At 39.8% G+C, this 15,670-nt stretch overlaps 1 protein-coding gene across 2 annotated transcripts in view; it reads left to right on the plus strand.

The window, feature by feature from the left end:
* The window catches only part of dagla (diacylglycerol lipase, alpha), a 34,612-nt gene extending 20,563 nt beyond the window's left edge, over positions 1-14,049 (plus strand). Inside the window, exons 11-21 of one of the 2 annotated variants that reach the window (XM_080458196.1) lie at positions 18-101; positions 1,283-1,360; positions 1,600-1,680; positions 1,936-2,078; positions 2,825-2,893; positions 2,979-3,051; positions 3,478-3,686; positions 5,718-5,844; positions 9,572-9,738; positions 9,993-10,010; positions 10,495-14,049. In XM_080458196.1, the coding sequence (XP_080314322.1) occupies positions 18-101; positions 1,283-1,360; positions 1,600-1,680; positions 1,936-2,078; positions 2,825-2,893; positions 2,979-3,051; positions 3,478-3,686; positions 5,718-5,844; positions 9,572-9,738; positions 9,993-10,010; positions 10,495-11,593 (2,148 nt within the window). In that variant the 3' untranslated portion in view covers positions 11,594-14,049. The remainder of the gene's footprint in view (positions 1-17; positions 102-1,282; positions 1,361-1,599; positions 1,681-1,935; positions 2,079-2,824; positions 2,894-2,978; positions 3,052-3,477; positions 3,687-5,717; positions 5,845-9,571; positions 9,739-9,992; positions 10,011-10,494) is intronic. The other variant, XM_080458197.1, reaches the window with a different exon arrangement.
* The last annotated feature ends 1,621 nt before the right edge of the window (positions 14,050-15,670 follow it).

Genomic DNA, 15,670 nt, shown 5'->3' on the forward strand with positions numbered 1-15,670 from the left:
CTGCTTCTTTCAAACAGGTTTATGAGACTCCGTTTTTTGTGGCCGTGGACCATGATAAAAAGAAAGTTGTCATCAGTATCAGAGGGACGCTTTCACCAAAGGTGAAAAAAAGCTATATTCTAGTGTTTTAAAATATTAGCCAACCCTTTTTTCTGTACTTTCACTACAAACACCTCCAGAACAGGTGAAGTTCTCTTGGTTCATTATGATGTTCTCAACCTCCTACGGCTTTCACGCATTTAGTACAAGCGCACTGTCCACTTTCAGGGATAAATGTCCTTTCCATCAATTTTATGGAAGCATTTGAGAATTTAACTGGAGTACTTTAAACTTAAATTGAACCAAAAGCTAAGAGATTATTATTCACGGGCTTATAACAAAGGTAAATTGTATTTTGAGAGCACTCCAGCTATTCATCTTATTGAGCTCTGCACCCAGCTGGTCAAAATAGAATCAGAATAGAGTGGACATCCAAACTGAGATATTACAAAGGCTTACGCTGAGGTTGTGAAAGCATTGGAATTTACATGTATTTGTGAATTTGTGTGTGTACCTGTGTGTGTCTGTGTAGATTTGTTTCTGTAGTTATTGATGACCTAAGAAAGCTTCATGTCAGATTAACATTACGTTTCAGTTGCCTGTCAGATGTAATGTATTTTAATTTGAGAATGATAATCGGGTTTTTTTAACGTTAACAAGTGAGATTCACAAATGAAGCCTACGCAGAACCTCCACCAAACTTTACAGCAATTCTCAACAAATTACAATACACTTGGCAAGTTTATGGTTCCCATAGTTCAAACTGTGAATCTCCCATATCTTTTTGATTCATTACACATAAGCTGACATATTTCAAGTTATTTTGTTTTATAACTTATGAATTTAGCTTTCAAGTCAAAATTACAGTTTCTTTAATATTAGAATATTTGATAATATGAGATGTTTTTCCAAATGTTTTTTAACTGAAAGACATAAATATACAATTGAAAGGTAATAAAATTGGCTAAAACTTATTTTATGTGCACACAACAACTTACAAAACTATTCACTTTGTAATGTTAATATTTTTAAATTTTACCATTTCACTTCAAAGCTCGTCACATTAAACAAAATATCAAATCTGCTGCAAAAATTGTGAATGACGGCTTTGATAAATTTAGCAAATCAGCACATTTTTATTTGATTAATTTTGACTATTTTTTATTATTTCTGTGTTTCTTGATCTGTTCACCATGATTGTATTTTGTATTTGAGGAGCTTATACTCCTGTTTTGTGTACCAGGATGCTTTGACTGATCTGACAGGAGACTCTGAACGTTTGCCTGTGGAGGAGCAGCACGGGACGTGGCTCGGCCACAAGGTGAGAGATAAAATGCCTCGCATACAGTTCTTACTCTCGGTGGCAGAGAAGTTCCACATTCTGCTTTGTTCAGGCTTAACATGTGGCACAGACCTCAGTGGTCATTTCAGCTGCTAATAGTGGGATAATTACTGCAAATAGTCAATTTAAAGATTAATGAGTCTTACTCCTTGTCCATTATTCTTTCTCTCTTGCTCTCCTCCTTTCACTGACTCCCTTTCTCTTTCTCTCCACTCCAGGGAATGGTTTACTCAGCAGAATACATTAAGAAGAAACTGGAGCAGGAAATGATCTTGTCGCAAGCTTTTGGAAGAGACTTGGTACATGACTCAGTTTACCGTGCAAATAATGGCAGGCTAAATAATGAACCTTTTTGAGATTTTGTGCTGTGTATTGACACCACGGTAGTGCTTCATTCAAGGCTACTACAGCAGTGTATCATCACCCTGAACCTCACTCCAGTACATAAAACAAATTCTTTTACAAATGGCGGCAATTTTGTCCGAGCGAGTAACCTTACTGATTCAACACAATGATGCTGTTGTGAGTGTAATGACTCTGGCTGTCTCTCACAGAACAAGGGCACCATGCACTATGGACTGGTGATAGTTGGGCACTCTCTGGGTGCAGGTACTGCTGCTATCCTTTCCTTCCTGCTGAGACCTCAATACCCAACACTTCACTGCTACTCTTACTCTCCACCTGGTGGCCTTCTTAGGTGAGTCACTCTGGTTATATGCTTTACTGCATTCATGTATTCAATCAGATGTTTGAATACATTAGAAGAATTATTTAAAACTGTTTTGACATTTTGGTCAATGTTTATTATTTTGAATTCCACATACCTTTTGACCAGAAATCTATAAATAATGACAATGACTTAATGCTTTAGGCTAACGGACTGTATAGTGGTAGCTTCTTCTTTATACCATATGCTGAGTGTGTACCCTTCAAAAGTAATGATTTGACCTTTTTTGTCCAAAATGTGTTACCTTAAGTTGATTACTTTTATGTAATATGTTACCCAACATATTGACAGATTATTGGACAGAACCTACAATTGTGTGCGTTCGTCACACACCCAGCTTGTTTGACCTGTTCCAAAAGCAGCAATGCATAATTCACAGGCATCGTCATGTGTTTTTAATGGTCTGTTCAAATGCAAAATATTTAAGGACGTTGCTGTTGATCGTTCACTTTCCACTCACTGATTCTTTCCATTTGCATTATTGTGTCATATTTTCTTTAATGAGGATCTGATCATCGATCAATACATTTCTCAAGCATCAGTATTTTGTTATTTGCACAAACCATTTCTGACTTTGGGAACTTAACATCAGAGTAATTATCTGAAATGTGACCTTTGCATGTTTGCAGAGTGTATAATTTGTTGTGTGCTTCATACCCAACACTCCCTCTAAACTTCTCTTATTGTTTTTCCCCTTTGTTCTTTAACTCACCCAGTGAGGATGCCATGGACTACTCCAAAGAGTTTGTCACGTCTGTGGTATTAGGCAAAGACCTGGTACCAAGGTATGTCTTTTTACAGGCAATAGTAGATGTATTATTGCCTCCACATTTCTGCAGCACTAATGTAGCAACTTGTGCTTTCTCGTAGACTCGGCCTGTCTCAACTGGAGGGTTTCCGACGCCACCTTCTAGAAGTCTTACAGAAGAGTAACAAGCCAAAGGTGACTTTATTTAATGAGTGATTATAGACTCATTTAATATTTATAAGGTAAGATAATAAAAGAGAAAAGTGTAAGACATTAAGTCCATCTTTTGTGTTGTGCATAGTTGGAAAAAAACACATTCCTCTGGTACAAATATGTTTGAATAATTAAATACTGTTCAAGTTCATAACTTATTTGCACTTTCATCTCTCAACATGAACGGCAAAAGTTTAGCAGGCTCACACTAATCCTAGAAGTTTTACCGTGACTTCTGAAGATAAACAACCGCTTTTCCGAAAGCCGCAGTTGTCTTTGGTATAATCAAAGTATAATTTAATCAAACTCTGTCTGCTGCAGAAAAAAGCAGAATGTACAGAAGATAAATTTAGATTCAGATGTTCAGTTACATAACGATCTTTTTTTTTTTCTTTTTCTTTGCAACAGTGGAGGATTATCGCGGGAGGCACAAAATGCATCCCAAAATCAGAGCTTCCCTTGGAGGACGAAGATCCTCAGTCCCAGCCGACCGCTCCCCCAAGCAGTCGCCTGTGGCTACACCCCAGTGACCTCAGCATTGCCCTGTCAGCCTCCACGCCCCTCTACCCGCCAGGCAGGATCATCCATGTGGTGCACAACCATCCTCCGGAGACATGGTGAGACAATTGATTTTTAACTCGTGGGCAGATAGTAGCAATTAAATCTAAAAGCGTTTTTACTGTTTTGCTGTGATTTATCCAGCGTTAAAAGTTTGTCTCTGCATAAAACCTTTATCTTCACCAGCCCACAAGTGGTTTAGTGCTTGTATAACTGATGCATACATGCAGTTACCGCAAAGCCAATTTCATAATTGTTTCACACCTGTGACATAAAACAACTGCCAGCCGAGTGGGAAAAAGTGCTACACTGCATAGTTGGGACCGTGTGGGTTTAAAGTGTGTCACGCAGCACTCTCCTCTTCTTCTGTCTGCATCCTGCTGTCTGTTGGCAAATTTTATTTATATAATGTTTTTTCTTCTGAGGAATTTTGCTTATACAATCTTATACAATATTGAAATGATTTTAACCTTATTGTTGCCATACTGTTGCCAAATTCGTATTGCTCATAACAATAATTGCCAGGCTGTTAATGATATTTTGAAAATTCTGAACGTACCAGTAAGCAGGGGAATGGAGTCTTGCAGTCGTATGCTGGTTATAGATGTGACCCTCGGGACCTCTGCAATGAAGACATCCAATCACAAAAACACCCAGATGTTGAAAGTTGAATGTATCTTAGAAAAAGTGGCCAAAACTAAATTAATTCACCTTTTTGGAGTCATCTACCGCCATACAGTCCAATTAAGCTAAGTTACCTGAAAATAAAGTAAATCATTATAAGGTTAAAGAAAAAAAAATATAACCTTTAGCGGTCACCTTGGCAGATAACTAAATATTTATCAATGATTCTCTCACATAACTGAGCTATAAAATCCAGTAACCTGCATGATTGGGTCTGTAATGCAAGACCTGAAGCCAGTGCAAGGATTTTCATCAGATGTTGTTCATTTCCTCAAAATAGATGAGCTATATCAGTAATATGACGTGGTTGTTACTGAGTGAATAGATTTTAAACATTTTACTACCCAGGTGGTACAATGCACTGTACATGATCCGTCACATTCGCCCATTTGCGCAAACAATAATGGCAACAGCTGCTGTGCAAGGCGCTCACACACCAGCAATTTGAGGTTGAGTATCTGATTCAAGGCAACTTGGTTGGTGATCAAAGTGCTGGAAGTTGTAAGAATGAGACAGGACTGGAAATGCTTTTTTCTTCATCTTGTCTCTTTCGGAACAAATAATGTGTTAGAGAAAAATTACAATGGACTTTCTATTGTTGTTCTATTATTGTATTTTATTCTTGAACAAATACACTTTATATTTCACATCTTAGTGCAAGCTTGAGATAAATTATTAAGAAAAAAAAACAAGCGCCAACCTTGGGATTGTAAGACAATCAGTGGAAGTGCACTCTTAACTTAGTGAAAGCCACCATACTGGACCACAGCGGCCCCTAAGTGGTGTCCAATCCTGGACCTGGAGGGCCACCGTCCAACTGCGACACACCTGTATATTAATGGCTCATCTTCAAGCTCGATTGAAATCCTTATAATACAACTCTCACTTATACTTGTATATGAGGTGTGTTAAAGCAGGGAGCTCTGAAGCATGGGCTGTGGCCTCTGAGACCAAGATTGTAAAGATGTGGTGGAGAACATTCTTTTACTCTGACAGTAGAATCTGTGCTTCAGATAAAAAAATAAAAAAAAACATGAAATAAACACAGAAATCAAACTGGTTGTACTGAACTTTTCCCTTTCCCTCTTTATAAGTTTCCAACTTGAGTCACTGCACTGCTTTTGAATGCCCTGTTTTTTTGTTTTGTTTTGTTTTCCAGCTAATTTTCATAGTTTGGTACAAACACACTGCCGGTACAAACATCACTGATATGATCGACTATGTTTATAAATGGTATATATGTATATAGGATATATAAAGTGTAATAATCCATACAGTATATGTGTTAGGTGTATGACTTTGTGTAAGGTACATAACATACATTCTCTCCCAAACGCATATTGGCAATGTGTGTTGACATGATTATTCAGCATGGTGAACTTTCTCTTCTTTCTCTGGCTCTGCAGTTGTGGCCAGGAGGAGCCAACCTACTCGGCTCTGTGGGGGGACAACAAGGCCTTCAACGAGGTCATTATATCTCCGGCCATGCTGAACGAGCACATGCCTCACATGGTGATAGAGGGTCTTAATAAGGTCAGTTTTGCCTTTTTCTGCATGCACATTGATTTTTATTTTTTTTCCCCTGTGTGAGGGATATAGGATGGTGGTGAAATGGCAAGTTGATTGTATTCTTGATTCTTAGCACTGGGTGACAGGATGATGATGTTTTGTAACCTGCATCTCACTATTTGTTCATTTTGAAAATAATAATTGCTCAGGAATGGGTACCACTTTGTTTAAATCACATGTGGTCATTTGATTTCATTTTGATTGAAGATGGTTGCAAGATTTTGTAGATTTTGTTTAAAGTCTGTTTTGGGTAAAGATTTGTGTTCCTCTCTGCTTTGCCATGATTGTTAGTCTGCTCAAAAGGCTGATGGTTTTGACGAGAGCATTTTAGAAACGAAATAGTTTATATTACCAACATTTTGAACCAAACTTTAGATGTATTTATTTAACTACACTACATAGTTAGTTAAACCTTCACTCCAATGTTTCCAAAATAATCCGCATACAAAAGTCACATATCATTTCACAACTTGACATTACAGTAATCAAACTGAGAATTGTAAAGTCATTCTGTTAGAGATGGAACTTATTTTAAGACTCACTTTGATTGGTTGAATCTGATTCTGCAGTTAATTTGTGCATGTCATTAACCGATAACCTGCAACTTATTGCACCTTTTTGTTTTCTCCACATCGCTCCTGTCTCAAAGCATGGAAACTGCTCACTCGTGGTTGGTTTCACAGTCTTCTCTGGTCTTTATGAGCATGTCCTTCGGGGACAATGAACATCTGTTTTGATAACAGGTTAATGATGTATATGTTTGCATGTGAAGTATTGACTTTGGGGTTTTTCACTTTCTTTTGGCTGCAGAGTTGATGTTTTATGTTTCTTCTTGTCTGTCTACAGCGTGTCTTCACTCAGTTTTGCACCTTTTTATGGCTCAGTCTTCTCTCTTTGGATGGTTGTTCCTGGATGGAAATTACTGTTTGGATGTGTGTGTACAAAGTGTGTGTGTGGTTTTATTTATATATATATGTATCTCCTGTGTCCAGTATGTAGTGTGATACCTTTGGTGTTTCTGCAGGTACTGCAGGTCTCGTGTCCAATGTCTGAACAGGAAAACTTGGAACCAGAAGAACTACTAGTCAGTCGACTTGCCAACAATTCCACAGTGTCTTTGACTTCACAGAACGAATTAAACCACAGTCCTTTTTCCTCTGATTCCTCATCTCCCGTCTGTAAAGACCTGCCTCACACTGGCTCCCTCACAGAGACCGAGGCTGTCCATGCGAATGTCCTCGCTACTCTTTCTTTTCCAGATACTGAGTCTGTTCTTCCTTCTCCTCCTCTGTCTGACTGTACTCCTGCCTCTCTGCCATGCTCAGAGTCTGCCCCCTCACTTTCTGAAAGCTTTCCCTCAGAGGTGCTTCCAGCTGAGGATGATTCATGCATTCCTGCACAAACCCAATCAGAGACACCCATCTCTTACTTTGGTGAAGATGTCTCCGAAATCCAACCTGATGACTCTACTCGGATAGAAAATCCTCCACTTATGATAGTGGTAGCACATAGCTCACTGCAGCAAGTGCCAAACCATGTTCCTGATATTCTTGTTAAAACTTGATGACACTCAGTATTAGAAGTGTACTGCACAAGCTATCAATCTAAATGGTTCCAGGAATAATTACTCATGCGGCACTGAAATGCTGTCATTGATGCCATGGATACTGTGACTGCAGAGCCAGGCTGAAACACCCAGGTCCATTCATTTCAATGAATCAAAAAAACTTTTTATCTTTCTTACCCTCTTACGAATCCACAAGAGAGCAGCTCCACAAGACAACCACATGAGAAAGAATATAGCAAAATCCTTTTCTTGCTGTTTCAAGTTACATTTTTGTTCTTTTCAGTTGCCCATCAACAGAAGCTGAATACAACAGGTCCAGGCAAGTTTAGATTGAGCTAACAAATCCTGTTCCAGGAAGGAAGAAGAAATCAGGCAGGCTGAAAGTCAAACAATGTGAAGCATATACAAAGCAAAACCAGTCTAACCAAAGAGTATTTATGTTTATGCGCAACCTCGAGTATTATCTATTTAAATCACTGTCAAAAGTGACACCTGCGTTCTTTCCCTTCTAAATCTGATTCATTTTTCAGCTTTCTTCTAAAGTGTCCCTTCACTCCTCGTTTCCACTCTTGTCTCAGCTACAGTACATTTGGTCAAGTGCTTTGGTATGAACTTGCTAACCCTGTTCCTCAACCTAACAAGTTTTCTTTGTATTCACAAAGTTTCCATGGCAACCTAATTTTCTTCCACATTAACTGCTCTTTCTTCCTTTTTGGCTGTTTTTTTCAGTCTCTGCAGCTCCTCTTCTTTTGGTTGCTTCCTCCGTCTCTCTGCTCTCTGAAAGCACACATTCAGCTTTTCCTCTGTCATAATTGCCCGAAGAAACTGTCATTTACTCATCAAGAGCAGATGAAGTAATATGGAGTGTGCCACTCGGCTCCACTTCTCTTAAAATGTTCCCTGACATGGGAGGGTTTTCACGAGGGTGAGCCAGAGAGCTTGAAAGATAATTCCATGCCTTCCTTAATTCGCTTCCTAATAGGTCATCCTCTCCTTTCAATTGTTGTATTATATGTAACTATTTGCACAATTTTATTGCTGGATGCAAAGATTACACATCATTTTATACATATCTTTTTTCTGTCTTTATTTTATTGTTTTGTTCCAAATATTTTTGATATTGCTCTTGGTCCAGATATTTGCTGTACTTTTCTCACTTGCAGCAGTTTTGTCCTAATGTGTGGCACCAATCTCAGCAACTTGCTTTCATTTGTGAAACAACAGTCGTCATAACCTATTATAATAAACATTTGTTTAAGGCCTATTTTTAACACCTTAACCTGTGTCCATTAGACCTGTTGTTTCTTATTGTCATCATTGCAGTGCCATTTCATTTAATTATATCATCCCATTGTTTCCTGTGTTGTATGTTTCTGTGTCAGTTCATGTCCTCACACTGTTATACCACGAGTGTTATGAGTTATTAAAATTAACCAAATATATGTGTTTGTGTATTGCTGTGAATTCCCTTCAGTGTTTGTTCTGTTCACATTCATATCGGAAAAACTGCTTCACATATTATTAAACCATTTTCTTTTGGCTGTCTTCACAGTTGTTGTATGATTTATCGTACAGTTAATGTAGGTCTTGTGCCGTTCCTGCGCTGGCATTATGACTCTGTTGTGGGTGTTTAATGTCAGCTTGAGTAGGTGGGAGCTCACCTTTAGATTGCATTTAAATTTATCGGAACTGCACTGCTTCGTTAACAATTTATTAATAGAATTTTGAGAACTGTTAAATATAACCACAGTGGCTACTTGCATGTAATTTACAACATTTCTGACATTACTAAGAATGAATCCAATGCATATCTAGATTGTGATTATCACCAATTGCTTTTGTACTTCATTAACAACCTTAGTGTCCATGGATAAAGGTTTGTGTTTTGTGCTAATTTCTCTGAAGAAAACACTTCAGTATGTAACTATACTTGTTTGAAAGTGGCTGGGGGGTTGTGTATAATACATGATACCCATAAAAGCTGAGCTTGTGAATCCTTCTGTATGCAGCCACTCTTTTCTTTACATTGATTCTCAGCCCCGATGCATCCCCCTCCCTGATCTCTTGCTCCAGTTGTTCATCTGTCAAGTGATGTGTCTGTGTATACCTTTCTCCTTGTGTCAGGTCCTGGAGAATTACAACAAGGGAAAAACAGCTTTGCTATCCGCTGCCAAGATCATGGTGAGCCCCACAGAAGTGGACTTGAACCCAGAGTCCATATTCATGGATGCATCAGCAAACTCCCAGCAACCGACGCCTACAACCCACCACCGCAGGAACAGTAGTGTTCGGTTAGTACAACAGGCACCGCTGTGGGTGTGCTTAAGCATAAAACAATATTTCCATTAGTTTCATCTTCTGCATTTGTTTTTCAGTCTCAGTAATGAAATAAACCCAATCCTAAACTGTAGGGGTAGTCACGGGGACATCAGCTATAGAGCTAACACTATTTTAATTGTACTACTGCTACTAACTGCTGCTTTATCGTTTTCTCAAAATCATCTTTTCTGTTTGTTCTGTGTTGTTTAAAAAAAAAAAAAAAAAGACAAAAACCATTGTTACGGTAAGCAAAGCATGCTAATACTAACTCTGCGTAATGTGCTCCCTTCTCTCATGCACGCATGCACGCTGTCTGATTTCAGAGCAGTAACAACGTATGGTAGTATTCAGTTCCCACCTCGCCCTCTCTGGTTTAGCCCCTGTCCAAAGTCAGTGTGAATCCCTGGTAGTCGCTGTTGAATTATGTTAATTCTCCTGTATTAGATGCTAATACAAGAGCATACAGACTCAACAACACACCCCTGACCTCCTAGTCTCTCCTTTACTCTCTTCTTTTTCCCCATCCTTGTAATATTTTCTTGTCTTCACGTGGTGTATAGAGTCTAGATATTCTGTAGTGTCACTACTAACACTGTTGCATTTTATGTCCCTTTCTTAACCCTTTGTAAGTATGTTTTGACCCATTTTTTTGTCTCCTTGTGTTTTGGATCCCTTTCTCCTCCCTACCCTGTCACCACTCTCCAACCCATTTTGCTGCTTTCCTCTAGTTCGTGTGCCCAGTCTGAAATATCTCTGGATGGTTTCTCTGAGTGCCCTCCTCCCCCAGTGCCTGTAGTGCTGCGAGGAGCACGGGAGCGCCTTGTAGTGGAGCTGAGGGACCGCAAAGCACCGCTGGCCGTCATGGAGAGCCTGTCAGACGCAGAGTCTCTCTACAGTTTGGATTCCCGGAGATCCTCGGCTGCATTAAGGGGCTCGCCTATGCTTGGTAGCCTCCCATTCCCTTTGGATGCCCCGATACCGGAGGAGAATCCGTCTCTCAGCTCTCGCACTGAACTACTTGCAGCAGACTGCCTTTGCCAGGAAACACCAGAGCACATGGGTGAGGTTGGGCCCTTCTTTACCCCTGTGGAGTCCACTCCAGATTACCCTATGCGGCTGTCTCCTGCCACACCTCGCTACAGTGGACACCATTCCCCCACTCTTCTGAACCAGAGTGTCTCGGCTCAGCCTTTTAAACCAGAGCCTAATGCCACTGCAAAAATTCTTCCTGATGGGGATAACCAACAAATTCCTGGTGTATACAGCCCAGGGAGCACTCCCAACACTCCCCTGAGCCCACAAATGGGTTCTAGACCAATGGATAGAGAGAAAGAGGGCTGGGAGCTGGCAACAACTGAGAAACAGCTAGGTGGAGAGACCAGACCGTCAGCTTCAACGCCGCCTCCTCAGTTATCCAACGGAAACCCCAGCCAGGCAGTGCTGGAGTTCGCCCAGTACTTAGACTCTTTATTTAGACTGGACGGCAGCAGTTCACCACCTCTGGAGCTCTCTGATGGGGAGTCAGAGTCAGGTCGGGGCTCTTTTAGCCAGAGTGAGTGTCTTGGAGATGGACAGCAGTTGGATGACAAACAGCTACTGGCCAGAGCAACACTGGAGCCTAATCTAGTCCCCAAGCCCCCACGCACTTTTGCTGGATCTGCCGACCCCTCTTCAGGCATATCTTTGTCACCTTCCTTCCCTCTGTCGTCATCTGAGGAGCTTAACGACCTTTCCCCCAGTGAGGGTGCCCCGTCAGCCGTACACTCACTACGAACATCTACCCCCTGCCACTGCCCTGAGGAGAACACACTATCGTCAATGGTGTAGTCCACTTTTAAAGGCTCTCATGTCTTTGTCCTAGATTGAGAGATGCAGTCATCCAAACATATCACAGTACATGCATGCGTTTGAATGCAGTCACTCATCGGAGCTCCAGCGACAGAACTTCACTGACCAACTCAGACTATATCCATCATGAAGCTGTCCCCTTTGAACTGTGTTTATAGCATTTTCACAATATTGCAATGACTTAAGGAAGAAGAAAAAAAATAAGATACCTCTCTCTGCATGCCAGGGGGCCGTGCTGCTTTTAGGTGAATAAAAATAACTGTAGCTTCACAACGCCATTCCAAAACAATGTCATCTCACCCACGTAGAGATGCATCCACTTTACATTGATTTCCTGACTTGCCAGAATCAAAGGGAGAATAGTTACACGAGCAGGGAATAAAAACTTAACACTGTAGAAGAGGTTAGCATAGGCACATCATCGGGGTTGATGTACTGATGAACTTCCTGCATCCTCAGCAGCTCCGGAAAATTGCCCAGCTTTTTATGTTGTTTTATTTTTTTAAATCAGGAATGTGAAGATGGAAATATTTGTTAATAAACTGGAGTGAGAAGACATTAAGAAATGTTCCTCAGGTCTACAAAGAATTGACTTTGAGAAAGCGAGTAAGTGTGTTACATTGGTGGGATTCCATGTGTCTTATACATTTAGTGATTGTGACAAAGTTATTACAGACGCCTATGGATGTTTTGGAGTCTTATGGTTATTCTTTATAGTGCATGAAGACTTTTTTTAATTTATTTATTTATTCTTGAACATAAATTGTCACTAAGCCACTTAGATTGACATTTGGTTACTCCTGCACACATCATATGGCTCAATTTATCCCCTTTGCCAAAAATTGAATACATTGTCTTGCCAAATGTATTTATGAGATGTAATTTTGTATATGTATATGGATATTGCTTTAGTTAAACACAAGCCGAGTTCATTATCTCCTTCCCTAGCCATGTTTTGGTTCCCATGTAGACTGTTAGACCGCAACATCATGGAAAAGATGTCTCCCAGACATAAAACACTGCCCTCGACCTTCATTTTGGGAACACAACTTCTGCACATTGTATTTTGATCAAATAACTCACATACTAATAGTTGTCCTGGTATCAAATACTGTACATTTCTCCTCTGAGAGCTCTTAGCAATGTTGCCAGGTCACAGGTGTCTGCATGCTGTATGCATTTCAGAGTAGCATGGCTGGTATAGAGCAAGTCTTGTCATTATGCCAAACAGTAAATAAGCTGTAAACATGTCCAAACAATCCTCATGTAAACTGAAACTACTGAGAGACATGGTCACAAGGCAGGGCCAAACAGCATATCCCAGGATGTCTTTTCTCTTGCTCTGAAGGTGCTCTCGGTCATTTCTGACGTCAAGGTGTTTGCTTCCCTTTAATCTGGTTCATCTCAAACATCCTTGAGGTTGGGTTAAATGAATAAATGGGCTCGAACAATGTGTATGCGGATTCTAAATGCTGTGTGGCATACAATCTTCCATATCACTCTGGGTGGAACAGATGGCTCACAATTTGCATTATTTATTACTGTTAATGTTATCACATTTATTGCTATATTTGATGGTATTATTATCCTTATTGCTCTTGCAGCAGATTGGTTTGATGTCAGTGGTTTTTAATCTCAGTTTTTAGGAATGTGTGGGGAACTTTTTAGACTTTCCCAAATGTAAGGAGTTATATATTTAAGCTTTTTTTCTGTCCGAGTTAAAAAAGTATTTGAAATTCTGCCATGGCATGGTTAAAATATGCTTATTTTTTTCTCTCTCTCGCAAATATGTCGTAGTGATGGGACATGTTGCAGACTGACAGCTTTCTCACAGCAACCTTTGGTGCAGCGCCATAATCAAGCCTGGAGTCACCACAGTGATCTGCACAGTCTCTATAATTGGAATAAGATTTGCTGTGGTTACTCACAGCAGACAGTTCCAGCCAGTTTACAGTCTGACACCACTCGATTCATGCTGCCAGTCCCAGCAGATAGACCAATCCTGGGCCAGCAATTTCCTACATACAGTAGCTTTGCCTGCAGCTGGTCATCCACTAAACACTTCTCAAAGAAAGCACTAATACTTTCCACCATGATGTGTACAGCACCATCTTCTATGTGTAATTATTTATGCAGATGTCTGAAAAAAAAAGATTAATTCCAATAGAGTCATGTAGAAAAACAACTATATAACAATGAGATGATAACTATATTAATAGAAGATTATATTGAGAGAAAAAAAAAAAGGTTTCATTCGAAAGCTATTTATTCAAACTATTGGCAGATTTATGAATTGGTCTTCATTGAAAGGAATAATCCAACTATGTCTTGTCCATGTTTACCTGGTTTGCATCCCCTTCTTTCCTGCCCCACAATGAGAATGTATTTAATCCCTTCCCCACACTGCCCTGCCTGTAATGGAATAAAATACAAACTATGGTAAGAAAAAAAACGTGAATTTCTGTCATATATCTCCAAAGCACACTTCTGAATAATCAAGTCTGTTTGTATAGTACTTTTCTAAAGTTGTTTACATAAACACTTGAAGGAAAAATTATATGGAGACAAATATATCCACACATATGAATATATGTATACTACAGTGAAGGAATACTTTGAATGCATATCTGTCACATTGTTTGATTTATATTAGAATAGGAGCTAAATTTGAAGTCACCCTGAAAATCAAAGTGAAACAATTTACATGGCAGGCCGAGATTTCATTGCGGCAACTTTAAATGTTTCTTTTGTTCCACTAACCTCCATGTGCTTGTCTGCAGTCCCGGAAAAGAGGGGCCATGCTCATTTTGAGGTACCAGATGGTGCTGAGTGATCTCCTAGGTTTTCACCAAGGCATCACTGAGCTCCTGGACGGTCTGACGTGCAATCTGGCAGTGCCTAATTCACGCAAAACATGTTTACAGTGCTTCTTCTGTTGGAATTAGGTCAGGTGAGTGTGGAGGCCAATCATCAACAGTGTCACTTCCTTCAGCTTTAATAGAATCCCTGTATACACTCACAATATGTACATTATAATGTATCTTTTACATTTTATCTTCTGGTGGATGAAAGTGAAAAAAACTAAACTATCTTACTTAGTAGGAGGTTTTGGCACCGTGCCCAACCTGCAAAAGTTTACTTTAAAATGTACGTCATTTGGTTGTAGAACTGCTGAGTACAGAGTAAGTTTCCAGTAGAGATTGCATGAGTTGAGTTATGTATAGCCGAGGTGTAGGTGCAGTTCACTGTGAGTGTGCCGCAGAGAAATACTACAAACTGCAACTTCATCTACAACTGGAGGTGTCTGAGTCAGTTGACACATCATGGATAGGTACTGTGTGTTTTATAATATCAAAGATGCACCCTCCATCACAATGTAGAACTAGCCAGTGAACTGCACTGAGAAAAACCTTTAATAACTTCCAATAAAATGAACAGCCTTGGCAGATAAACACCAGGAATTCCCAATACACTGTGGGTGTTTAATTAGTGTGTTTATTTTTATGCATTTGTTCACAGATCAGTGGTGCTTTTAACTAACTAACAACAGGAGGCTATCTGTGAAATTAGAGATTCCGTCAAAATCCAAGATGAAGCAGATAAATGAAATGCCTGGTTTGAATTATACAGAAAATCTGGTGTAGTCACATTTTGAAAGATTTAAAAATCCCATCCATTGATCTACTGTCTATTCCCGTTTTATAGTGTTTTGGTAGATTGAAGCCAATCCCACTGACATTAGACATGATAAACCCTGAATAGCTTTTCAGTTCTTTACAGGGACTAACAAAGAGAGACAATCACATTGACACCCTCAACCAAATCCTCCCTCCTCTTAACCCTCATAATGTCAAGGTTTCTTTTTCTGTCTCATGTTCATTGTGAGATTCTAGCTCTGTCTTTTGTTTCAGGCTCCTTGGCTTCCCTTCCATGTGTTTGATTGCTGTTCCACCCTGATGTATTTCACCTGTGCCCGAGTCTGTGACTGGCAGCACTTAAAGGCTTTGTTATATACTGGGCTTTTCTTGTGTGTTCTGGTTGTTGGTCTGCACATGT

Source organism: Lipophrys pholis (assembly GCF_963383615.2).
Source record: "Lipophrys pholis genome assembly, chromosome: 2".
NCBI classification, from domain to species: Eukaryota; Metazoa; Chordata; class Actinopteri; order Blenniiformes; family Blenniidae; genus Lipophrys; species Lipophrys pholis.